The sequence below is a fragment of the Heptranchias perlo genome, unplaced genomic scaffold (assembly GCF_035084215.1).
Source record: "Heptranchias perlo isolate sHepPer1 unplaced genomic scaffold, sHepPer1.hap1 HAP1_SCAFFOLD_162, whole genome shotgun sequence".
In the NCBI taxonomy this organism is placed as follows: Eukaryota; Metazoa; Chordata; class Chondrichthyes; order Hexanchiformes; family Hexanchidae; genus Heptranchias; species Heptranchias perlo.
Genome location: NW_027138881.1, coordinates 197,642 through 224,227, shown reverse-complemented (window position 1 = coordinate 224,227; position 26,586 = coordinate 197,642). Strand labels below are relative to the sequence as shown.

The window sequence follows — 26,586 nt, the reverse complement described above, 5'->3', positions numbered from 1 at the left end:
CTATTGCTCCTGCACCTCCCGTTTTAATCCCACTGTATTTCTGCAGTGCGACTACACACTTAAGGAACAAAAACACGTTTTTCTGTCCAAGATTCCCAAAATACATGAACTGAGGCATCGAGAGATGTCTTGGTGGGTTCGGGTTAGGGTTAGGGTATTAGGGTATTAGGGTTAGGGTATTAGGGTATTAGGGTATTAGGGTTAGGGTATTAGGGTTAGGGTATTAGGGTTAGGGTATTAGGGTATTAGGGTATTAGGGTTAGGGTATTAGGGTATTAGGGTATTAGGGTATTAGGGTTAGGGTATTAGGGTATTAGGGTTAGGGTATTAGGGTTAGGGTATTAGGGTTAGGGTATTAGGGTATTAGGGTTAGGGTATTAGGGTATTAGGGTTAGGGTATTAGGGTTAGGGTATTAGGGTTAGGGTATTAGGGTTAGGGTATTAGGGTATTAGGGTATTAGGGTTAGGGTATTAGGGTTAGGGTATTAGGGTATTAGGGTTAGGGTATTAGGGTTAGGGTATTAGGGTATTAGGGTTAGGGTATTAGGGTTAGGGTATTAGGGTATTAGGGTATTAGGGTATTAGGGTTAGGGTATTAGGGTATTAGGGTTAGGGTATTAGGGTATTAGGGTATTAGGGTATTAGGATTAGGGTATTAGGGGGCACCAGGTCGATTTTAGCACGAGAAAGAGACAGAAAGAAAGAGAGAGAAAAACAGAGAAGGAATTCTGCAGTCTCAGCTCCAACCTTTTCTACAGTTGCTGATTACATGATTGAAGCCAAGGGGAAGCTGCAATTTCTCGATCAATATTCGATATAAAGATATAAACAGCTCACATTTTGTCAGCATGGTTTTGCCAGCTCAGATAATTCATAATATATTGCAGTTTATATCTTTCAGTAATTTGCTGCCGGATATAAATAAATAGACGAATAAACCAGATTGAAATTCCCACAGAAATCAACGAGTAAAATTAATTGTTAACTAACAATTAGCCATTTGCTCCCGTTCCTTCGCTGCACTCCCTCTGGCATATTATTTTCCAGAAATTGTGGCAGAAATTCACCACTGAAGGCTCAGGAAGCTCACGGTCTAATTTATGGCCCTCAAGGCCAATATCACCATTGCAGAAAATTCCACAACACAGTTTCTGCCTCAACCACTAACCCTGGCAGTGAATCCCACCGCCTCACAACTCTGTGTGAAGAACGTTCTCCCGCTCTCTGCTTTATTTTAATCTTATATCGATGGCCCATTGTTCTGACCCCTCAACTACTGGAAACAGACTGCTTCTATCTACCCTGTCCCATTCTTTCACCATTTTAAACAATCTTATCCTATTGTCCCATAATCTGCGTTGGTTAAACAAAAAAAAAAGCAAGATCTTTCGGATAGTAATAATGGGCGACTGGGAAAAATAACAGTGTAAAGGACAACGAGGGGAAGAAATTCTTGAAATGTGTACAGAAGAACTTTCTTGAAAAGTGTGTTTCCAGCCCAACGAGCAAGGAAGCAGTGCTGGATCTAGTTCTGGGGAATGAAGTGGGGCAAATGGAGCATGTTTCAGTGGGGGAGCATTGGGGAAACAGTGATCACAATATTAGGTTTACAGTAGTTATGGAAAATGACAAGGAACAATCAAATGTGAAAATACTCAACTGGAGAAGGGCTGATTTCAGTGAGTTAAAAGGGATCTTGCCCAGGTGGACTGGAATCAAATACTGGCAGGTAAAACAGTAATTGAACAATGGGTGGCCTTTAAGGAGGAGATAGTTCAGGTACAGAATAGACACATTCCTACAAGGGGGAAAGGAAGGGCATCCAATCCTAGAGCTCCCTGGATGACTAAAGATATAGAGATTAAAATGAAACAGAGAAATGAAGCTTATGATAAATGTCAGGTTCACAATACAGACGAGAACCAGGCTGAATACAGAAAGTATCAGAAATCTAAAAAAGGGAATAAGAGGGGAAAGAGAGAATATGAGAATAGATTAGCGACTAACATAAAAGGAACCCAAAAGTCTTTTATAGACATATAAATAGTAAAAGGGTAGTCAAAGGAAGGGTGGGACTGATTAGGGACAAAAAGGGAGATCTTCTTGTGAAGGCAGAGGGCACGGCTGAGGCACTAATGAACACTTTGCATCCGTCTTCATAGAGAAGAGGATGCTGCCATTGTAGCAGTAAAGGAGGAGGCAGCAGCGATATTGGATAGGGTTAAAAAGATAAAGAGGAGGTACTTAAAAGATTGGCAATACTCAAAGAAGAAAAGTCACCCGGTCCGGATGGGATGCATCCCAGGTTACTGAGGGAAGTAAGGGTGGAAATTGCGGAGGTTCTGGCCACAATCTCCCAATCCTCCTTAGATACGGGGGCAGTGCCAGAGGACTGGAGGATTCCAAATGTTACATCCCTGTTCAAAAAAGGGGAGAGGGATAAACCCGGTAATTACAGGCCAGTCAGCCTAACATCGGGGGTGGGAAACTTCTAGAGACAATAATCTCAGACAAAATTAATTGGCACTTGGAAAACTATGGGCTAATAAATGAAAGTCAGCACGGATTTGTTAAAGGACAATTGTGTTTGATTAATTTGGTTGAGTTCTTTCATGAAGTAACGGAGAGGGTTGATGAGGGGAGTGCGGTTGATGTTGTGAGTATGGACTTTCAAAAGGCATTTGATAAAGTGCCACATAATAGACTTGTTAACAAAATTAAAGCCCATGGGATTAAAGGGACAGTGACAGCGTGGATACAAAATTGGATATAGGACAGAAAGCAGAGAGTGGTGGTGAATGGATGTTTTTCAGACTGGAGGGAAGTTTACAGTGGTGTCCCCAGGGATCAATATTAGGACCACTGCTCTTTTTGATAATATATTAATGACCTGGACTCGGGTATACAGGGTATAATTTCAAAGTTTGCAGATGACACGAAACTCGGAAATGTAGTAAACAGTGAGAGGGATAGTAACAGACTTCAGGAGGACAGAGACAGACTGGTGAAATGGGCAGACACACGGCAGATGAAATTTAATGCAGAGAAGTGTGAAGTGATGCATTTTGGTAGGAAGAATGAGGAGAGGCAAAATAAACTAAATGGTACAATATTAAAGGGGTGCAGGAACAGAGAGACCTGGTGGGGTGGGGAACATACAAAAATCTTTGAAGGTGGCAGAACAAGTTAAGAAGCCTGTTAAAAAGCATATGGGATCCAGGGATTTGTAAACAGAGGCATAGAGTACAAAAGCAAGGAAGTTATGATGAACCTTTATAAATCACTGGTTAGGCCCCAGCTGGAGTATTGGGTCCAATTCTGGGCACCGCACTTTAGGAAGGATGTGAAGGCCTTAGAGATGCGGAAGAAATATACTAGAATGGTTCCAGGGATGAGGAACTTCAGTTATGTGGAGAGACTGGAGAAGTTGGGATTGTTCTCCTTAGGACAGAGAAGGTTAAGGGGAGATTTAATCGAGGTGTTCAAAATCATGAGGGGTTTTGATAGAGTAAATAAGGAGAAACTGTATCCAGTGGCAGAAGGGTCGGTAACCAGAGGACACAGATTTAAGGTAATTGGCAAAAGAACCAGAGGGGAGATGGGGAAACATTTTTTACGCAGCGAGTTGTTCTGATCTGGAATGCGCTGCCTGAAAGGGTGGTGGAAGCAGATTCAATAATAACTTTCAAAAGCTATTATTGAATCTGCTTCCCCCAATCCAGGGCGGAATCACAGTACCGAGGGAGTGCTGCACCATCGGAGGTGCCGTCTTTTGGATGAGATATTAAACTGGGGTCCCATCAGCCTCATTAGGTGGATGTTAATGATTGCATGCCATTATTGAAAGAGTAGCAAGGTCTCCCAGTGTCCTGGGCAATATTCCCCTCATTTCACACCACCAAAACAGATTAACTGGTTACTTATCTCAGTGGTGCCTGTGGGATCTTGCTGTACACAAATTGGCTGCTATGTTTCCTACATTACAACAGTGAGTCTACTTCAAAAGTACTTCATTGGCTGTGAAGCATATTGGGAGGTCCTAAGGATGTGATAAGGTGAGATATAAACACAGGTTCTTTCTGTATTGTGACTCAGTGCATCTCAGGGGTAAACTGGAGAGATCTGCAAGGTCCACCCGTCCAATCACTACAACAGCCAGCAGACACTGTACCGCAGGTTAATAATCTCAGCACATCCACAACCTACTCCATCGCTGAACGGCTCATTCACTGATCTTTGCTGTCTCACCTGCACAGTTAATCGCACAAGCTGTCTGTATCGTTCCATACTCTGTCTCCACTCCAGTGACTCGTCTCACCCCAAAATCATCCACCTTCACCTGGATACCTGTCACTGGGCAGTTCTCAATCACCTAGTGCGAGAAATGAAGGAACCATCAAAGTACCAGGATGTGTAGAAACCTAACCCACGACCGCAGACCCCAGACCCACGACCCCAGACCCCCGACCCCAGACCCACGACCCATAAACTCCAGACCGCAGACCCCAGACCCATGACCGCAGACCCCAGACCCACAACCACAGACCCCAGACCCACGACCCCAGACCCACAACCCCAGACCCCAGACCCACAACCCCAGACCCCAGACCCCAGACCCACAACCCCAGACCCATGACCGCAGACCCCAGACCCATGACCGCAGACCCCAGACCCCCGACCCACAAACTCCAGACCGCAGACCCCAGACCCATGACCGCAGACCCCAGACCGCAGACCCACGACCCCAGACCCACGACCCCAGACCCCAGACCCACGACCCCAGACCCACGACCCCAGACCCACGACCCCAGACCCACGACCCACGACCCCAGACCCACGACCCCAGACCCACGACCCCAGACCCACGACCGCAGACCCACGACCCCAGACCCACGACCCCAGACCCACGACCCCAGACCCACAACCACAGACCCCAAACCCATAACCCCAGACCCACGACCGCAGACCCCAGACCCCAGACCCATGACCGCAGACCCCAGACCCCAGACCCATGACCGCAGACCGCAGACCCACGACCCCAGACCCACGACCCCAGACCGCAGACCCACGACCCCAGACCCCAGACCCACAACCGCAGACCCACAACCGCAGACCCACAACCGCAGACCCACAACCGCAGACCCACGACCCCAGACCCACGACCCCAGACCGCAGACCCACGACCCCAGACCCCAGACCCACGACCGCAGACCCACGACCGCAGACCCACAACCCACGACCGCAGACCCACGACCGCAGACCCACGACCCACGACCCCAGACCCACGACCCCAGACCCACGACCCCAGACTCACGACCCCAGACCGCAGACCCACAACCGCAGACCCCAAACCCACGACCCCAGACCCCAGGCCCCAGACCGCAGACCCACGACCCCAGACCCACAACCGCAGACCCCAAACCCACGACCCCAAACCCACGACCCCAAACCCACGACCCCAAACCCACGACCCCAGACCGCAGACCCACGACCCCAGACCCACGACCCCAGACCCCAGACCGCAGACCCACGACCCCAGACCCCAGACCCACGACCCCAGGCCGAGACCTCAGATCCTGCGACCCACGGCTCTGCCACATTGCATACAAGGTCATCAATAACAAAATGCAAATATCTCGGTGTTCCGCGTTCCGGAATCTGCTTCAGTCCAGGGGCAGTGTTGAGGCCTGTGGCGGTGCGGCCTGTGGCGGAGGGGCCTGTGGCGGAGGGGCCTGTGGCGGAGGGGCCTGTGGCGGTGGGGCCTGTGGCGGTGCGGCCTGTGGCGGAGGGGCCTGTGGCGGAGGGGCCTGTGGCGGAGGGGCCTGTGGCGGAGGGGCCTGTGGCGGTGCGGCCTGTGGCGGAGGGGCCTGTGGCGGTGGGGCCTGTGGCGGTGGGGCCTGTGGCGGTGGGGCCTGTGGCGGTGGGGCCTGTGGCGGTGGGGCCTGTGGCGGTGGGGCCTGTGGCGGAGGGGCCTGTGACGGTGGGGCCTGTGGCGGTGGGGCCTGTGGCGGTGGGGCCTGTGGCGGTGGGGCCTGTGGCGGTGGGGCCTGTGGCGGTGGGGCCTGTGGCGGTGGGGCCTGTGGCGGAGGGGCCTGTGACGGTGGGGCCTGTGACAGATCACTGGGAGCTTTTGATTCAATCTCAAGACAAGAGTGTTTAGGAAGTCCCAGATGCCCCTGAACCACGGAAATTTACAGCACAGATGCAGGCCATTCGGCCCGGTGAGCCCGTTCCGCCATTCAATTAGATCATGGCTGATCTGTACCTCAACTCCATTTACTTCAATACCCCTGATAACCTTACCCAACAATAATCTGTCCCTCTCAGTCCTCTTGTTCTGGACTCCCCCATCAGAGGAAATAGTTTCTCCGTATCTACTCTATCAAATCCCTTAATCATATTGAAGATCTTGATTAGATTCCCCCTCATATCTTCCTGGTCTTTCACAGTTCCCCCTTACTGTTTCCCAAACTTCCTGCCTTTGTGTCGTCAGCAAATTTTGACAATGTGATTCCCATCTCCAAGTTCAGATCATCTGTTAATACCGAGAATGACCCCTGGGGGGGGCCACTACTGACCCCTGGGGGGGCCCGCTACTGACCCCTGGGGGGGGCCGCTACTGACCCCTGGGGAGGCCGCTATTGACCCCTGGGGGGGGCCTGCTATTGACCCCTGGGGGGGGCCTGCTATTGACCCCTGGGGGGGGCCTGCTATTGACCCCTGGGGGGGGCCTGCTATTGACCCCTGGGGGGGGCCTGCTATTGACCCCTGGGGGGGGCCTGCTATTGACCCCTGGGGGGGGCCTGCTATTGACCCCTGGGGGGGGCCTGCTATTGACCCCTGGGGGGGGCCCGCTATTGACCCCTGGGGGGGGCCCGCTATTGACCCCTGGGGGGCCCGCTATTGACCCCTGGGGGGGGCCCGCTATTGACCCCTGGGGAGGGCCCGCTATTGACCCCTGGGGGGGGCCACCTCCAAACCTTCTCAGCCTGAGCAGCACTCATTTCCCTGACACTCTGTTTGCGATCCAGGCTGCTGCACTTCCTCTTATACCGTACGCCTGAATTATTTTAACAAGCTTTTCGATAAAACAACTCAATGAACACCTTCATGGGCTGGGGCATTGGAGCAGGACTGATTCCTGCTTTGGTTCCGTGTCCTTTCTTTCTTCATCCCTCTATGAAGCACCTTGGGATGTTTTTCTCTATTAAAAGGTGCTACATAAAGACAACATGTTATTGTTGACATTAACTGCGGAGGTTTTAAGGGCTGCAGCAGGTAAGGCTAATGTTTACCTGCAGACGATCACTGTTAAATCAGGAGGTAGGTGGAGCTGAACTGATTCAAAGTGATTACAGGCCATGTTTTCCAACCAGTGTTTGAAGAACATGGACTGAGCTCAGGAAAGGGCAGTGCACCAGATGGGAGGCATCTCCTCAATTTATTCCGAATTAGTTCAAACGGCCTTTTGTTTGCATGAGCCCAGCAGTTGTTGGGCAGACTCCGGTCCGAAGCTCCTGTGCAGACCCACCTCTCACTCAGCGGAGCCTCTTCAGATCAACAGACACATCAACCAATTAAACTAGAAATTCGATCCATAGGTTACTGCAGATGGCAGAAGCCGATTGGTAGAATGTGTCCAGGGGTAACTTGCCGGCGGAGTGACCTTCTCAGTGCCTCCGATGTCCATCTGACCCACTCAACAATCAAACTATTCCACACGGCAGTGCACGAACCATGAGACTCAGACTGGTTTGTCGGTCCGTGTGACACAATCCTGTAACGAGGAGGGTCTTGGAAAACAGCAGGTGTCAGCAACCGGGATTAGTTTCAAACCGAGTCAGCTTCAGATGTAATTTCCGCTGGGTTACTTACCAAGGCCCCTCGGGCAGTGGCAGCCCGTGCCAACGTGGAGCAGGTTCCTGCAGGGTCCATGGTGCCATCTGTGGGGACGTACAGAGTGCCATACAGGTCACCCACTTTCATCAGAGGGTAAAGGTCCTTCGTCTCTGCAGGCGACAGGACATGTGACTCGATCCCATAGACTTTGCCCAGCTGCAAGAGGGAAAAAAAATCAAATGATTAAAAAGAAAAAATCAAATCTTTTGCTCTCACTCGAGTACAGGTGCCACGGACACCGACTCTCACTGGGGTACAGGTCCCACGGACACCGACTCTCACTGGGGTACGGGTCCCACAGACACCGACTCTCACTGGGGTACGGGTCCCACAGACACTGACTCTCACTGGGGTACGGGTCCCACAGACACTGACTCTCACTGGGGTACGGGTCCCACAGACACTGACTCTCACTGGGGTACGGGTCCCACAGACACCGACTCTCACTGGGGTACGGGTCCCACAGACACCGACTCTCACTGGGGTACGGGTCCCACACACACTGACTCTCACTGGGGTACGGGTCCCACAGACACCGACTCTCACTGGGGTACGGGTCCCACAGACACCGACTCTCACTGGGGTACGGGTCCCACAGACACCGACTCTCACTGGGGTACGGGTCCCACGGACACTGACTCTCACTGGGGTACGGGTCCCACAGACACTGACTCTCACTGGGGTACGGGTCCCACAGACACTGACTCTCACTGGGGTACGGGTTCCACAGACACTGACTCTCACTGGGGTACAGGTCCCACAGACACTGACTCTCACTGGGGTACGGGTCCCACAGACACTGACTCTCACTGGGGTACGGGTCCCACAGACACCGACTCGCACTGGGGTACGGGTCCCACAGACACCGACTCGCACTGGGGTACGGGTCCCACAGACACTGACTCTCACTGGGGTACGGGTCCCACAGACACTGACTCTCACTGGGGTACGGGTCCCACAGACACCGACTCTCACTGGGGTACGGGTCCCACAGACACTGACTCTCACTGGGGTACGGGTCCCACAGACACTGACTCTCACTGGGGTACGGGTCCCACAGACACTGACTCTCACTGGGGTACGGGTCCCACAGACACCGACTCTCACTGGGGTACGGGTCCCACAGACACCGACTCTCACTGGGGTACGGGTCCCACAGACACCGACTCTCACTGGGGTACGGGTCCCACGGACACTGACTCTCACTGGGGTACGGGTCCCACAGACACTGACTCTCACTGGGGTACGGGTCCCACAGACACTGACTCTCACTGGGGTACGGGTTCCACAGACACTGACTCTCACTGGGGTACAGGTCCCACAGACACTGACTCTCACTGGGGTACGGGTCCCACAGACACGGACTCTCACTGGGGTACGGGTCCCACAGACACCGACTCGCACTGGGGTACGGGTCCCACAGACACTGACTCTCACTGGGGTACGGGTCCCACAGACACTGACTCTCACTGGGGTATGGGTCCCACAGACACTGACTCTCACTGGGGTACGGGTTCCAAGGACTATGACTCTCACTGGGGTACGGGTCCCACAGACACTGACTCGCACTGGGGTACGGGTCCCACAGACACTGACTCTCACTGGGGTACGGGTCCCACAGACACTGACTCTCACTGGGGTATGGGTCCCACAGACACTGACTCTCACTGGGGTACGGGATTCCACAGACACTGACTCTCACTGGGGTACGGGTCCCACAGACACTGACTCTCACTGGGGTACGGGTCCCACAGACACTGACTCTCACTGGGGTACGGGTCCCACAGACACTGACTCTCACTGGGGTACGGGTCCCACAGACACTGACTCTCACTGGGGTACGGGTCCCACAGACACCGACTCTCACTGGGGTACGGGTTCCACAGACACCGACTCTCACTGGGGTACGGGTCCCACAGACACTGACTCTCACTGGGGTACGGGTCCCACAGACACTGACTCTCACTGGGGTACGGGTCCCACAGACACTGACTCTCACTGGGGTACGGGTCCCACAGACACTGACTCTCACTGGGGTACGGGATTCCAGTACAGATGCTCTTGCTCTCAACTGACACCCACATTTTCCAGCAGGTGTCATTGGATCGTGATTGGGGACAGATTGCCTGGCTGATTTCCTCTCCCGAACCCTGAGAGAGATCAGCTGATGCAGCACAGACCAAGGCTGGAATCTGGGCCTTGGTCTTTGTGGATTAAGTTACTTTTTTAAAAATTTGTTCATGGGATGTGGGCGTCGCTGGTGAGGCCGGCATTTATTGCCCATCCCTCATTGCCCTTGAGAAGGTGGTGGTGAGCCGCCTTCTTGAACCGCTGCAGTCCGTGTGGTGACGGTTCTCCCACAGTGCTGTTCGGAAGGGAGTTCCAGGATTTTGACCCAGCGACGATGAAGGAACGGCCGATATATTTCCAAGTCGGGATGGTGTGTGACTTGGAGGGGAACGTGCAGGTGGTGTTGTTCCCATGTGCCTGCTGCTCTTGTCCTTCTAGGTGGTAGAGGTCGTGGGTTTGGGAGGTGCTGTCGAAGAAGCCTTGGCGAGTTGCTGCAGTGCATCCTGTGGATGGTACACACTGCAGCCACTGTGCGCCGGTGGTGAAGGGAGTGAATGTTTAGGGTGGTGGATGGGGTGCCAATCAAGCGGGCTGCTTTGTCCTGGATGGTGTCGAGCTTCTGGAGATGCTGGAGCTGCACTCATCCAGGCAAGTGGAGAGTATTCCATCACACTCCTGACTTGTGCCTTGTAGATGGTGGAAAGGCTTTGGGGAGTTAGGAGGTGAGTCACTCGCCGCAGAATACCCAGCCTCTGACCTGCTCTTGTAGCCACAGTATTTATGTGGCTGGTCCAGTTAAGTTTCTGGTCAATGGTGACCCCCAGGATGTTGATAGTGGGAGACTCGGCGATGGTAATGTCGTTGAATGTCAGGGGGAGGTGGTTAGACTCTCTCTTGTTGGAGACGGTCATTTCCTGGCACTTGTCAGGTGTGAATGTTACTTGCCACTTATCAGCCCAAGCCTGGATGTCGTCCAGGTCTTGCAGCATGCGGGCACGGACTGCTTCATTATCTGAGGGGTTGCGAATGGAACTGAACACTGTGCAATCATCAGCGAACATCCCCATTTCTGACCATATTATGGATGGAAGGTCATTGATGAAGCAGCTGAAGATGGTTGGGCCTGGGACACTGCCCTGAGGAAGTCCTGCAGCAATGTCCTGAGGCTGAGATGATTGGCCTCCAACAACCACTACCATCTTCCTTTGTGCTAGGTATGACTCCAGCCACTGGAGAGTTTTCCCCCTGATTCCCATTGACTTCAATTTTACTAGGACTCCTTGATGCCACACTCGGTCAAATGCTGCCTTGATGTCAAGGGCAGTCACTCTCACCTCACCTCTGGAATTCAGCTCTTTTGTCCATGTTTGGACCAAGGCTGTAATGAGGTCTGGAGCCGAGTGGTCCTGGCGGAACCCAAACTGAGCATCGGTGAGCAGGTTATTGTGAGTAAGTGCCGCTTGATAGCACTGTCGACGACACCTTCCATCACTTTGCTGATGATTGAGAGTAGACTGATGGGGCGGTAATTGGCTGGATTGGATTTGTCCTGCTTTTTATGGACAGGACATACCTGGGCAATTTTCCACATCGTTGGATAGATGCCAGTGTTGTAGCTGTACTGGAACAGCTTGGCTAGAGGTGCGGCTAGTTCTGGAGCACAAGTCTTCAGCACTACAGCCGGGATGTTGTCGGGGCCCATAGCCTTTGCTGTATCCAGTGAACTCAGCCATTTCTTGATATCACGTGGAGTGAATCGAATTGGCTGAAGACTGGCTTCTGTGATGGTGGGGATATCGGGAGGAGGCCGAGATGGATCATCCACTCGGCACTTCTGGCTGAAGATGGTTGCAAACGCTTCAGCCTTGTCTTTTGCACTCAAATGCTGCACTCTGCCATCATTGAGGATGGGGGTGTTCACGGAGCCTCCTCCTCCCGTTAGTTGTTTAATTGTCCACCACCATTCACGACTGGATGTGGCAGGACTGCAGAGCTTTGATCTGATCCGTTGGTTGTGGAATCGCTTAGCTCTGTCTATAGCATGTTGCTTCCGCTGTTTAGCATGGATGTAGTTCTGAGTTGTAGCTTCACCAGGTTGGCACCTCATTTTTAGGTACGCCTGGTGCTGCCCCTGGCATGCTCTTCTACACTCCTCATTGAACCAGGGTTGATCCCCTGGCTTGTTGGTAATGGTTGAGTGAGGAATATACCGGGCCATGAGGTTACAGATTGTGCTGGAATACAATTCTGCTGCTGCTGATGGCCCACAGCGCCTCATGGATGCCCAGTTTTGAGCTGCTAGATCTGTTCTGAATCTATCCCATTTAGCACGGTGGTAGTGCCACACAACACGTTGGATGGTGTCCTCAGTGCGAAGACAGGACTTCGTCTCCACGAGGACTGTGCGGTGGTCACTCCTACCAATACTGTCATGGACAGATGCATCTGCGACAGGTAGATTGGTGAGGACGAGGTCAAGTAGGTTTTTCCCTCGTGTTGGTTCGCTCACCACCCTCCGCAGGCCCAGTCTGGCAGCTATGTCCTTCAGGACTCGGAAAGCTCGGTCAGTAGTGGTGCTACCGAGCCACTCTTGGTGATGGACATTGAAGTCCCCCACCCAGAGTACATTCTGTGTCCTTGCTACCCTCAGTGCTTCCTCCAAGTGGTGTTCAACATGGAGGAGGACTGATTCATCAGCTGAGGGAGGGCGGTAGGTGGTAATCAGCAGGAGGTTTCCTTGCCCATGTTTGACCTGATGCCATGAGATTTCATGGGGTCCAGAGTCAATGTTGAGGACTCCGAGGGCCACTCCCTCCTGACTGTATATCACTGTACCGCCACCTCTGGTGGGTCTGTCCTGCTGGTGGGACAGGACATACCCAGGGATGGTGATGGAAGAGTCTGGGACGTTGGCTGAAAGGTATGATTCTGTGAGTATGGCTATGTCAGGCTGTTGCTTGACTAGTCTGTGGGACAGCTCTCCCTAATTTGGCACAAGTCTCCAGATGCTGGAGAGGACTTTGCAGGGTCGACTGGGCTTGGTTTGCCTTTGTTGTGTCCAGTGCCGGGTGCTCCGTCCGGTTTTATTCTTATTATGACTTTTCGTAGCGAGATTGTACAACTGAGTGTCTTGCTAGGCCATTTCTGAGGGTAAATAAGAGTCAACCACATTGCTGTGGGTCTGGAGTCACATATAGGCCAGACCGGGTAAGGACGGCAGGTTTCCTTCCCTAAAGGACATTAGTGAACCAGATGGGTTTTTACAACAATCTGGTAGTTTCGTGGCCATCATTACTGATACTAGTATTTTTTAATTCCAGATTTTTTATTTAATTAATTGAATTTAAATTCCCCAGCTGCCGTGGTGGGATTTGAACTCATGACTCCGGATTATTAGTCCCAGCCTCTGGATTACTAGTCCAGTAACATAACCGCTATGCTACCATACCCAGATTACGGCCCAGGGATGGGAGGTCACGAATGAGCCACTGGGAAGGTTTATTTGATGGAAGTTCCTTTGGGAACACAGGACAGTAAGTTCAAGAGAGACCAGTGCAGTCATTGTGGGCAATCCAAAGTTCAGAAAATAGCACTCTTAACCAAAAACACGATCCCCGCCCCGTGCTCTCCCTCCTCCTGCTCTCCACCTCCCCCCAACAACCCTGCTCACCCGTCATCCCCGCGCTCCCCCCAATCTCTGGGCGGTTTTCTGCACGCTCAGTTCGAGTTTCCTGGGGGTTGTTCCTTTGTTCAACCTCCTCCCTCAGGAAATTTCACCATCATTGATGACTCTCACAATACAAACCACCAATCATCCAAGGGATGTGTTTAACAGATTAAATAGCCTTTCCCCATTTGCACATCCCTCAAACCGAGAGCCGATGCCAGAGGAATAACGGAGGGAGGTCACCGGATAACATCCCATTACTTGGACTCCCTGAACCAGAAGCTGCTCTCACATGATCAGGATCCCCGAGCTCACGCCACTGCTCACATCAACACATGATTTGGGGAAGTTGTTTTTACCAGATGTTGTTTGGTTGGGTTGGCCTGTGTAACTGTTGTGCAAGAGAGATTATTTAGTGATCAATTTAAACGCTGGTCGATGCCATTGCTCCTGTAAATATAGAAAGTGATTAATTATTACTTCAGCTTCGAGCTGCTTATCTGCCTGCATGTAATTTACTGAGACTGGGTTTTCTGCCATGTTTAACAGCTGAAATCTTTAAAATTTAAGTTTCAAATAATTCAGTGAGGAGCAGAGCGAGGGGGCTCCATGCTCGATCCAGACAGGGGACAGTCACTACGGGGAGACCCTGCTGCCTGCAGGGTTTGTACTGTGTACAGAGAGAGTCTCAAACCATGCAATCAATGTGCACCATTCTCCCCTTCGTCCCACCCGCAGGCGCCGACCCTCGCCGCGACACGGGTCACACGGGCGCCGACCCTCGCCGCGACACGGGTCACACGGGCGCCGACCCTCACCGCGACACGGGTCACACGGGCGCCGACCCTCGCCGCGACACGGGTCACACGGGCGCCGACCCTCGCCGCGACACGGGTCACACGGGCGCCGACCCTCGCCGCGACACGGGTCACACGGGCGCCGACCCTCGCCGCGACACGGGTCACACGGGCGCCGACCCTCGCCGCGACACGGGTCACACGGGCGCCGACCCTCGCCGCGACACGGGTCACACGGGCGCCGACCCTTTTGCTACAGGTGTCAGCCGGGCTCAGTGGCTCGCACTCTCCCCTCCGAGTCAGAAGGTCGTGGGTTTGAGTCCCACTCCAGAGACTTGAGTACAAAATCCAGGCCGACACTCCCAGTGCAGTACTGAGGGAGCGCCGCACTGTCGGAGGGTCAGTACTGAGGGAGCGCCGCACTGTCGGAGGGTCAGTACTGAGGGAGCGCCGCACTGTCGGAGGGTCAGTACTGAGGGAGCGCCGCACTGTCGGAGGATCAGTACTGAGGGAGTGCTGCACTGTCGGAGGGTCAGCACTGAGGGAGTGCCGCACTGTCGGAGGGTCAGCACTGAGGGAGCGCCGCACTGTCGGAGGATCAGTACTGAGGGAGCGCCGCACTGTCGGAGGGTCAGCACTGAGGGAGCGCTGCACTGTCGGAGGGTCAGCACTGAGGGAGCGCTGCACTGTCGGAGGGTCAGCACTGAGGGAGCGCTGCACTGTCGGAGGGTCAGTACTGAGGGAGCGCTGCACTGTCGGAGGGTCAGTACTGAGGGAGTGCTGCACAGCCACTATTTGAAGAAGAGCAGGGGAGTTCTCCTCAGTGTCCTGGTCAATATTTATGCTTCAATCAAAATCATCTTTTACTTCACACAAATGGGCTTTCCTCCTGTATCAGTCGTGTGGTGTCATTGTTCAGTTGCTGGACCAGTAATCGAGAGACCTGGACTAATAAACCAATTCAGTTTAAAAAATCTGAAATTAAAAAGCTGAGAGCAGTTGAAGTGACCATGAAGCTGTCGGATTGTCATAAAAACCCTTCCGGGAAGGAAACCTGCCGTCCTTACCCGGTCTCGGCCTGTATGTGACTCCAGTCCCGCACTGACTTGGTTGACTCTTAACTACCCTCTGAAGTGGTGCAGCAAACCCCTCAGTGAGGAGAAAGGGAAAGAGGTTTTGAGATAATGAGATAAAAACATGGGCATCAAAATATTAAATGAGAAAACCAGAAAAAAAAATGAAGATGAACACTCCAAATAACTGGATTCAGGATTGAGCGGCATGGATGTGATTGGATCAATCATCAGAAAGAAAATTGGAGAATTAAAAGCATTAATGAGTCTGGAGAGAAATGAAACTTAATATTCCTAATTATAACATATTCAGGAGAGACAGGGAGGGTAAGAGAGGGGTGGGGCAGTAGTGATAGTGAGGATCCTATCACAGTGCTAGAATAAGGAGTTGTGTTTATACAGAATTTATATTGAGTTCAAAAATAGGATGGGAAATTTTGCAATTTTTGGTGCGCAAACAGTGGGAGTAAGATCGAGGAGGAGCACAGGGAGTTCAGAGAGAGACACAAGAACAACAGGACAATGATATTGGGTGCTTGGAACGATCTCAACATTGACTGAATAAAGGTCCAAGAGTGTGTCCAAAGCTTCCGAGATCAGTCTGTGTCCAGTCCAACAAGAACCAGACACTTCACCTGATCGACACTCCTGCCTCCAGACTCAGTATCGATCTGCACAGCCAACGACACACCGTCCCTGCAGTGTGTCTGATCGACAGGGTGCACCACAGCAACTCACCCAGGTTTACTTCAGAGCAGCACCCCCTCCCTCCCCTCCACTCCCTCTCCCCCCTCCCTCCCTCCCCTCCACTCCACTCCCTCCCTCCCCTCCACTCCACCCCCTCCCCTCCCTCCCCTCCACTCCACTCCCTCCCCTCCACTCCACCCCCTCCCCTCCACTCCCTCCCCTCCTTCCACTCCCTCCCTCCCCCTCCCTCCCTTCCTCTCTTCCCCTCCACTCCCACCCTCCCCTCCACTCCCTCCCCTCCACTCCCTCCCTCCCTCCCTCCCTCCCCTCCCTCTCTTCCCCTCCCCTCCCCTCCACTCCCTCCCTCCCTCCACTCCCTCCCTCCCTCCACTCCCCTCCACTCCCCTCACTCCACTCCACTCCCTCACTTCACTCCACTCCACTCCCTCCCCTCCCCTCCCTCCCCGTGAACACCATCACCAAGAAGAAAGAAAAGAAAGAACTTGTATTGCCTTTCGCCACCTCAGGACGTCTCAAAACGCTTTACAGCCGATGAAGGACTTTTTGAAGTGTAGTCACTGTTGTAATGTAGGAAACACGGCAGCCAATTTGCGCACAGCAAGATCCCACAAACAGCAATGTGATAAATGACCAGATCATCTGTTTTAGGTGTTGGTTGAGGGATTAATATTGATCAGGACACTGGGGAGAACTCCCCCTGCTCTTCTTCAAATAGTGGTCATGGGATCTTGAGGGGGCAGACGGGGTCTTGGTTTAATGTTTCATCCGAACAACGACACCTCTGACAGTGCGGCGCTCCCTCAGTACCGACCCTCCGACAGTGCAGCGCTCCCTCAGTACTGACCCTCCGAGTGTCGGCTTGGATTTTGTGCTCAAGTCTCTGGAGTGCGACTTCTGACTCAGAGGCGAGAGTGTGACCCACTGAGCCATGGCTGACACCAAGAAGGACAAGAGCAACAGGCTCATGGGAACAACACCACCTGCACGTTCCCCTCCAAGTCACACACCATCCCGACTTGGAAATATATCGCCGTTCCTTCATCGTCGCTGGGTCAAAATCCTGGAACTCCCTTCCTAACAGCACTGTGGGAGAACCTTCACCACACGGACTGCAGCGGTTCAAGAAGGCGGCTCACCACCACCTTCTCAAGGGCAATTAGGGATGGGCAATAAATGCCGGCCTCGCCAGCGACGCCCACATCCCGAGACTGAATTTAAACCTGGAGAGTATCATTTATTTATTTCTGAGAAATGAAATAAGGCAAATTACTGATGTAGGAAAAGAATTGGGAAATAGCGATCACAACAGTCAGGTTCAATATAAGGACCGGATAATGAAGAGTCACGGAAAAGGGAGCTGAACGGGAAAAAGGAGAAGTTCAGCGAGATAAGGAGAATCTGGTCCAAACTGAACAGAACTGGACAGAATGGTTAAAAAACAGGTCAATGAAGCAGTAGTGGGAAAGCTTCAAATACGAGAGAGAGAGAGAGAGACAGACAAAGAGAGACAGAGAGACAGAGAGCATGAGAGAGAGAGAGAGAGACAGAGAGAGAGCTAGATAGAGAGAGAGAGAGACAGAGACAGAGAGAGAGAGACAGAGACAGAGAGAGAGAGACAGAGACAGAGAGAGAGAGACAGAGACAGAGAGAGAGAGACAGAGACAGAGAGAGACAGAGACAGCGAGAGACAGAGACAGCGAGAGACAGAGACAGCGAGAGACAGAGACAGCGAGAGACAGAGACAGCGAGAGACAGAGACAGCGAGAGACAGAGACAGCGAGAGACAGAGAGAGAGACAGAGAGAGACAGAGAGACAGAGAAACAGAGAGAGGGAGGGAGACAGACAGAAAGAGCTAGAGAGAGAGAGAGAGACAGAGAGAGACAGCGAGAGACAGTGAGAGACAGAGAGAGGGACAGAGACAGAGAGAGAGAGAGAAACAGAGAGAGAGAGAGAGAGAGACAGAGCGAGAGAGAGAGAGACAGAGCGAGAGAGAGAGAGAGAGACAGAGACAGAGAGACAGAGGGAGAGGCAGAGAGAGAGACAGAGAGAGAGACAGAGAGAGAGACAGAGAGAGAGACAGAGAGAGAGACAGAGAGAGAGACAGAGAGAGAGACAGAGAGAGAGACAGAGAGAGAGACAGAGAGAGAGAGACAGAGCGAGAGACAGAGAGACAGAGACAGAGAGATAGAGATAGAGACAGAGATATAGAGACAGAGAGAGACAGCCAGAGGGGACAAAATAAATATATTCATTCAATGTGAACAAAGGGTGCAGCAAATAGAGGGGGATAATTGGCAGCTCAATATCCCAGGATATAGAGTTTTCAGGCAGGATAGAGTGGGTGATAAAAAAGGAGGGGGGTAGCATTATTGGTTAAAGAATCAATTACAGTTGTGAGAAGGGATGATCTGCTAAATGGATCATCAATCGAGGCCGTATGGGTGGAGCCACATGTCATTGCTGCAGGAGTTCCTCAGGGCAGTGTCCGAGGCCCAACCATCTTCAGCTGCTTCATTAATGACCTTCCCTCCATCATAAGGTCAGAAATGGGGATGTTCGCTGATGATTGCACAGTGTTGAGATCCATTCGCAACCCCTCAAATAATGAAGCAGTCCGAGCCTGCATGCAGCAAGACCTGGACAGCATCCAGGCTTGGGCTGATAAGTGGCAAGTAACATTCGCGCCAGACAAGTGCCAGGCAATGACCGTCTCCAACAAGAGAGAGTCTAACCACCTCCCCTTGACATTCAACGGCATTACCATCGCCGAATCCCCCACCATCAACATCCTGGGGGTCACCATTGACCAGAAACTTAACTGGACCAGCCATATAAATACTGTGGCTACAAGAGCAGGTCAGAGGCTGGGTATTCTGTGGCGAGTGACTCACCTCCTGACTCCCCAAAGCCTTTCCACCATCTACAAGGCACAAGTCAGGAGTGTGATGGAATACTCTCCACTTGCCTGGATGAGTGCAGCTCCAACAACACTCAAGAAGCTCGACACCATCCAGGACAAAGCAGCCCGCTTGACTGGCACCCTATCCACCACCCTAAACATTCACTCCCTTCACCACCGGCGCACAGTGGCTGCAGTGTGTACCATCCACAGGATGCACTGCAGCAACTCGCCAAGGCTTCTTCGACAGCACCTCCCAAACCCGCGACCTCTACCACCTAGAAGGACAAGAGCAGCAGGCACATGGGAACAACACCATCTGCACGTTCCCCTCCAAGTTACACACCATCCCGACTTGGAAATATATCACCGTTCCTTCATCGTCGCTGGGTCAAAATCCTGGAACTCCCTTCCTAACAGCACTGTGGGAGAACCGTCACCACACGGACTGCAGCGGTTCAAGAAGGCGGCTCACCACCACCTTCTCAAGGGCAATTAGGGATGGGCAATAAATGCCAGCCTCGCCAGCGACGCCCACATCCCGTGATTGAATAAAAAAAAGCTAAGAAATAAAAAAAGGGGCAGTCACACTACTAGGAGTGTACTATAGACCCCCGAATAGCGAAAAGGAGATAGAAGAACAAATATGTAGGCAAATTTCTGAGTGCAAAAATAAGAGGGCAATAATAGTAGGGGACTTCAACTACCTGAACATCAACTGGGATTCAAACAATGTGAGGGGCACAGAGGGCGCAAAATTCTTGATCGGTGTCCAGGAGAACTTTTTTAGCCAGTACGTGACAAGCTCAACAAGAGGGGATGCAATTCTAGATTTAGTCCTGGGAAATGAAGATGGGCAAGTGGGTGAAGTGACAGTGGGTGACCATATTGGGGATAGTGACCACAATTCAGTTAGTTTTAGCATTATTATGGAAAAGGACAGAGTTAAATCAGGAGTAAACATTTTAAATTGGGGGAAGGCAAATTTTACAGAACTAAGAGGTGATTTGGCAGAAGTGCACTGGACACAACTACTTGAGGAGAAATCAGTGGCAAGCCAGTGGGAGGCACTAAAAAGTGAAATTCTACGGGTACAATGCAGAAACGTCCCCTCAAAGATAAAGGGTGGCACTACCAAATTTAGAGCCCCCTGGTTGTCTAGAAGTATACGGGGCAAGATAAAGCAGAAAAAGAAAGCTTATGACTGTCACAGAAAACTAAATACTGCAGAAAGCCTAGAGGAGTATAGAAAGTACAGGGATGATGTAAAAAAGGAAACAAGGAGAGCAAAGAGAGGACATGAAAAGATATTAGCTAGTAAGATTAAAGAAAACCCAAAGATGTTTTATCAGTACATTAAGAACAAGAGGATAGCTAAGGAAAAGGTGGGACCTATCAGGGATGATAACAGTAACTTGTGTGTAGAAGCAGAGGATGTGGGTAGGGTTTTAAATGAATATTTCGTCCTCGTATTCACAAAGGAAAGGGATGATCCGGACGTAGTAGTTAAAGAGGAGAGGTGTGAAATATTGGATAAGGTAAACATAACGAGAGAGGAAGTACTAGAGGGACTGGAATCCTTGAAAGTTGATAAGTCACCAGGCCCGGATGGATTGTTTCCTGGGCTATTGAAGGAAGTCGGGGAGGAAATAGCGGATGCTCTGAGGATCATTTTCCAATCCTCACTAGATACAGGGGAGGTACCGGAGGACTGGAAGTCTGCAAGCGTAGTACCATTGTTTAAAAAGGGTACGAGGGAAAGGCCGAACAATTATAGGCCGGTCAGTTTTACCTCGGTGGTGGGCAAACTATTAGAATCAATACTGAGAGATAGGATGAACTGTCACTTGGAAAGGCATGGTTTAATCAGGGATAGTCAGCATGGATTTGTTCAGGGAAGGTCATGCCTTACAAATCTGATTGAATTCTTTGAGGAAGTGACAAGGAGGATTGATGAGGGTAGTGCAATGGATGTTGTCTACATGGATTTTAGTGAGGCATTTGACAAGGTCCCACATGGCAGACTGGTCAGAAAGGTAAAAGCCCATGGGACACAGGGAAATGTGGCAAATTGGATCCAAAATTGGTTCAGTAACAGGAAACAAAGGGTAAAAGTCGATGGATGTCTTTGCGAATGGAAATCCGTTTCCGGTGGTGTGCCACAGGGCTCAGTGTTGGGCCCCTTGCTGTTTGTGGTATATATTAATGATTTGGACTTGAATGGAGGGGGCATGATTGGCAAATTTGCAGACGACACAAAAATTGTCCGTGTAGTTGATAGTGAAGAGGATAGCTGTAGACTCCAAGAAGATATCAATGGGTTGGTGGAGTGGGCGGAAAAGTGGCAAATGGAGTTCAACCCGGAGAAGTGTGAGGTAATGCACTTACGGAGGGCAAACAGTAAAAGGGAATACGCAGTAAACGGGAATATATTGATGGGGTAGAGGAAGTGAGAGACCTTGGAGTGCATGTGCACAGGTCCCTGAAGGTGTCAGTACAGGTAGATGAGGTTGTGAAGAAGGCATACGGAATGCTCTCCGTTATTAGCCCAGGTATAGAATACAAAAGCAGGGATGTAATGATGGAACTGTATAAAACGCTGGTAAGGCCACAGCTGGAGTATTGTGCGCAGTTCTGGTCACCACATTACAGGAAGGATGTAATTGCTCTGGAGAGAGTGCAGAGAAGATTTACAAGAATGTTTCCAGGGCTTGAAAATTGCAGCTACGAGGAGAGATTGGATAGGCTGGTGTTGTTTTCCTTGGAGCAGAGGAGGCTGAGGAGAGACTTGATTGAGGTGTACAAAATTATGAGGGGCCCAGATAGAGTAGACAGGAAGTTCCTGTTTCCCCTAGCGGAGAGTTCAAGAAGTAGAGGCCATAGATTTAAGCTGATTGGCGGAAGGATTAGAGGGAACATGAGGAAAAACTTTTTTACCCAGAGGGTGGTGGGTGTATGGAATTCGCTGCCCGAATTGGTGGTCGGGGCAGGGACCCTCAACTCTTTTAAAAAGTACCTGGACCTGCACCTAAAGTGCTGTAAGCTGCAGGGCTACGGACCGGGTGCTGGAAGGTGGGATTAGAACGGGCACCTGGTTGTTCTTCGAGCCGGCGCGGACACGATGGGCCGAATGGCCCCCTTCTGAGCTGTATCTTTTCTATGGTTCTATGATGCTTAATATTGCCTTCTGTTCTCTGACAGGGCCTTCAGTGACCACCGTGACGGCAGAGGGCGATTCCTCAGACGACCTGCCGGCCTCTGAGGGGGCACCGTCACAGCTGAGTGAGTTATCCACCAGCGCAGATACACACACCTCGGTGGGTCCCCGTCCTCACTTAGTTGGGTCGCACATGGTGAGTCACCACAAACATGAGCACGAGCAGATACTGGAGGCAGGGGCAGCTGTGGAGAGCCCGCGTCGCTGTGAGCACTCTTCTCCAGGCTCTGCTCAGCTGGACACAGATACTGAACCCTGGGGGCCATCCTTTAAAAGGAGAATGATCGAGGGACAGCAGCACATTTGCGAGGTACTGGAACAGGTGCCACACGCACTCTCCACAATCGCGCAGAGGATGGAGGAGTCCAACTCCTGCATGGGGGGAATGGTGGCACAGGTACAGGAGGGAATCTCAGATATTGTCGCAGGGACGTGAGGGAATCTCTGAGACAGTGTCGCGGGTAAGTGCGGGAATGTCTGCGATGGAGGGAAGGCTAGCCTTCATGGAGCTTCAAGCACGGCTCACCAATGAGTCCATTGAGGCCCTAACAACGGCCCTTTGGACTCAGAGTGAGCAACTTTCTGCCACCTTAAACAGACAGGCAGATACACTAGCACTGGCCTTACAAGGCTTCACACATGTCCTCCAAACTGTCGTCCAGCAGGGTGGTAGGAGTGATGTGGGCCTGGCCCAGGAGAGGGATGATGGCGAAAGGGGACATGGAAGTGGGGATGCCACTCAAAGCGCCCCCACGTCTCACCCGTTGCCCCCCTTTCAACCAGTACCCACAATGCGGCCTCCTCTCCATCTGCAAAGGTGGAGGTGGAGCAGTCTTTGGAGGGGCCCTCACGGGCACCGAAACCCAGAGGGCGTTGGCCCAAAGCATCTAATGGGTCAGGGCATGGACAAGAGCAACCTACCACCACCTCTGCTGCAGCCACAGGGGGGGCACCATGTAGGAGTAGTCGGAAGCGAAAGGCAAAGATTTTGTGAGCACAAAGGGGATGCACAAGGGTGTTTGACGTTTTGTCATGTTTTTCATTTATATTTGATTTTTGTTGATGACACATTAAATATTATTATTGTCACCACTACTGCCATGTCTTGGCCATTCTTGACTGGCTTGTGTAATAAGTCCCTTTCATGAGGTTCACCATGAGCACCCACACTTGATGCCACCCATGGGGTCACCCTCCAGTGGGTGTATGTGTAGTTGCAGGACTATTTTGTGCAGATGCCTGTGGCAGCACTGTGTGGTGGAGCTCCACGTGGCGGAGGTGGACGGCATGCCTGGCGAGGCTGGTGATGTTGCTCGTCCTCGGATGAAGTGATGAATGCAGCTATGGCGCCCCCCCATCCTGACGGTGTGAGTTTGAGGGGGTCCGCAAAGTAGGTAAATGTGTTTGCACAGCAGAGTTTAGGGTATAAATTAACAATTTTGAGAGGAAAGACAAAGGTGTTGCAGCCAAAAGTGTGTCTGAAGTGACAGAGTGCCCTGCTGCAATAAATGAGGTTTCCCCCCCCGACTGTCAAATAATCCTGTGCATCTCCCACTGGCTGCTGGCTGAAACACGTCTGCTCCAACAGGGAGTGTTTCCCACAGCACGGGAAACACACTGAGGATCCTTCAAAATTGTACCTCTGCCAAAATCTCCACTCAATGAGGTCTGTCAAGTACCTCAAGTATCTAAATAACTGTGTGAATGATCATCCCGCCCGGCTTTAATTGCCAGTGGGCGTCCCGCATGTGGGAGCTGCGCGCGCCCGAACGTGTCACTGGGTAACCCGGAGGTCAGTGGGTTGGAGCCGGGCTCCGAACCTGCTCCGGGATTCTGCCATTTTAGGAGCCCACCCTGCCCCCAACGCACCCGCTCAGCTATCTGAAAATCGTCCCCCACGTGTCCGAGGTGTGAAACTGTGCACAACACTGGTACTTACCGACATGAGGCGTTTATACTCGTCCAGCCGCTGCTTGTTGGAGGCTATGAAGAGGCCTCCATTCTCAATCCAACCCGTGTGCAGCCCAGTTTCCTCCTCCAGATCTTTACTCACAATCTCTCTCGTGTACCTCAGGAGCTCGATCTCAATGTCATTTGGCCGCAGCTGCCACAAGAGTCCTGTGGAAAGCAAAAGGGAACGAACTGAAGGGAGGATACACTCCAGGGCCAGGGAGGGGCAGCGTCCATGTGTTCAGTTCTGGGCACCGCACCTCAGGAAGGATATATTGGCCTTGGAGGGGGTGCAGCGCAGATTCACCAGAATGATACCGGGGCTAAAAGGGTTAAATTACGAGGACAGGTTGCACAGACTGGGCTTGTATTCCCTCGAGTATAGAAGATTAAGGGGTGATCTAATCGAGGTGTTTAAGATGATTAAAGGATTTGATCGGGTCGATAGAGAGAAACTATTTCCTCTGGTGGGGGGGAGTCCAGAACAAGGGGGCAGAACCTTAAAATTAGAGCCAGGCCGTTCAGGGGTGATGTCAGGAAGCACTTCATCACACAAAGGGGAGTGGGAATCTGGAACTCTCTCCCCCAAAAAGCTGTTGAGTCTGGGGGTCAATTGGAAATTTCAAGACCGAGATTGATCGATTTTTGTGGGTGAGGGGATTAAGGGTTACGGAACCAAGGCGGGTAAATGGAGTTAAGATACAGATCAGCCCTGATCTAATCGAATGGCGGAAGGCTCGAGGGGCTGAATGGCCTCCTCCTGTTCCCATGTTCCATGTGTTACTGGAAGGGATGGTACAAAACAATCTCGCCTCCATGGTGTTCTTGCCCCCTGACTTCTGCTTCTCCACAGTGTTACAGGCCGACACAGCCTCAGACCCTCTCCCCTTTCCCCACTCCTCCCCTTCACCGAGGGTCACACCCTCCCCCGAGGCTTCCCACCCCCTCCTTCTCCTCCACAGGGTCTCCGCCCTCTCCCCCTCCGGGTCTCCCCTTCCCCCTCCTCCTCTCACTCCGAGGATCTCCAGCCCGTCCCCCTCCCTCTGGAGGTCTCCCTTCCCTCTTCCCCACCGACAGTCTCCCCCCTCCTCACCGGCTGTGTGCCAAGTGGTCCCGGCCGTCAGCTGGTCCCGTTCCAACAGGACCACATTGGTGATCCCCTTTTTCGCCAGATGGTACAAGGTGTGGCAGCCGATGCTCCCTCCACCCATCACCACCACATCGGCACATTTTGGTACAGGTTTGGTTGGGCCCTTGGACTGGGGCGTCTCCTCTTTGAGAGTTCTGCCGTATGGGACTCTGCGCTCCACTGCCGATCTCACAGTTGCCGAGGTGCTCAGATATCGGAGGATGAACTTGGACAGGAAGTTGCGAGGACTCTTGCAGAAAGTGGCTATTCGGAGAGTAGAAGCAGGAGCAATCATGGTCACCTGTGAATCAAATAAAGAAACTTTAGATTGGTGGCTCCCAATCCACAAACGCCTCCAATTTAAATTTTTCATTCTTGTTTTCAACTCCCTCCATGGCCTCCCCCCTCCCTATCTCTGTAACCTCCTCCAGCTCTACAACCCTCCGAGATCTCTGCGTTCCTCCAATTCTGGCCTCTTGCGCATCCCCGATTTTCATCGCTCCACCATTGGCGGCCGTGCCTTCAGCTGCCTGGGCCCTAAGCTCTGGAATTCCCTCCCTAAACCTCTCCGCCTCTCTCTCCCCCTTTAAGATGCTTCTTAAAACCTACCTCTTTGACCAAGCTTTTGGTCACCTGTCCTAATGTCTCCTTATGTGGCTCGGTGTCAAAATTTCTCTCATAACCACTGCTTTTCTTGATATATATTAATGACTTGGACTTGGGTGTACAGGGCACAACTTCAAAATTTGCAGATGACACAAAACTTGGAAGTGTAGTGAACAGTGAGGAGGATAGTGATAGACTTCAAGAGGATATAGACAGGCTGGTGGAATGGGCGGACACGTGGCAGATGAAATTTAACGCAGAAAAATGCAAAGTGATACATTTCAGTAGGAAGAACGAGGAGAGGCAATATAAACTAAAGGGTGCAATTCTAAAAGGGGTACAGGAACAGAGAGATCTGGGGGTATATGTACACAAATCATTGAAGGTGGCAGGGCAGGTTGAGAAAGCGGTTAAAAAAGCATACGGGATCCTGGGCTTTATAAATAGAGGCATAGAGTACAAAAGCAAGGAAGTCATGATGAACCTTTATAAAACACTGGTTCGGCCACAACTGGAGTATTGTGTCCAGTTCTGGGCACCGCACTTTAGGAAAGATGTGAAGGCCTTAGA

The 26,586-nt window shown here is 51.8% G+C and overlaps 1 protein-coding gene across 1 annotated transcript in view; it reads right to left on the bottom strand.

Annotated features, from left to right (window-relative positions):
- The window catches only part of sardh (sarcosine dehydrogenase), an 89,050-nt gene extending 63,341 nt beyond the window's left edge, over positions 1–25,709 (bottom strand). Inside the window, exons 1-4 of the mRNA XM_067977597.1 lie at positions 25,375–25,709; positions 24,271–24,449; positions 7,876–8,055; positions 4,249–4,372 (exon numbers count right to left, since the gene is read on the bottom strand). Coding sequence (XP_067833698.1) covers positions 4,249–4,372; positions 7,876–8,055; positions 24,271–24,449; positions 25,375–25,705 — 814 coding nt within the window. The 5' untranslated portion in view covers positions 25,706–25,709. The remainder of the gene's footprint in view (positions 1–4,248; positions 4,373–7,875; positions 8,056–24,270; positions 24,450–25,374) is intronic.
- Between the last annotated feature and the right edge of the window lie 877 nt (positions 25,710–26,586).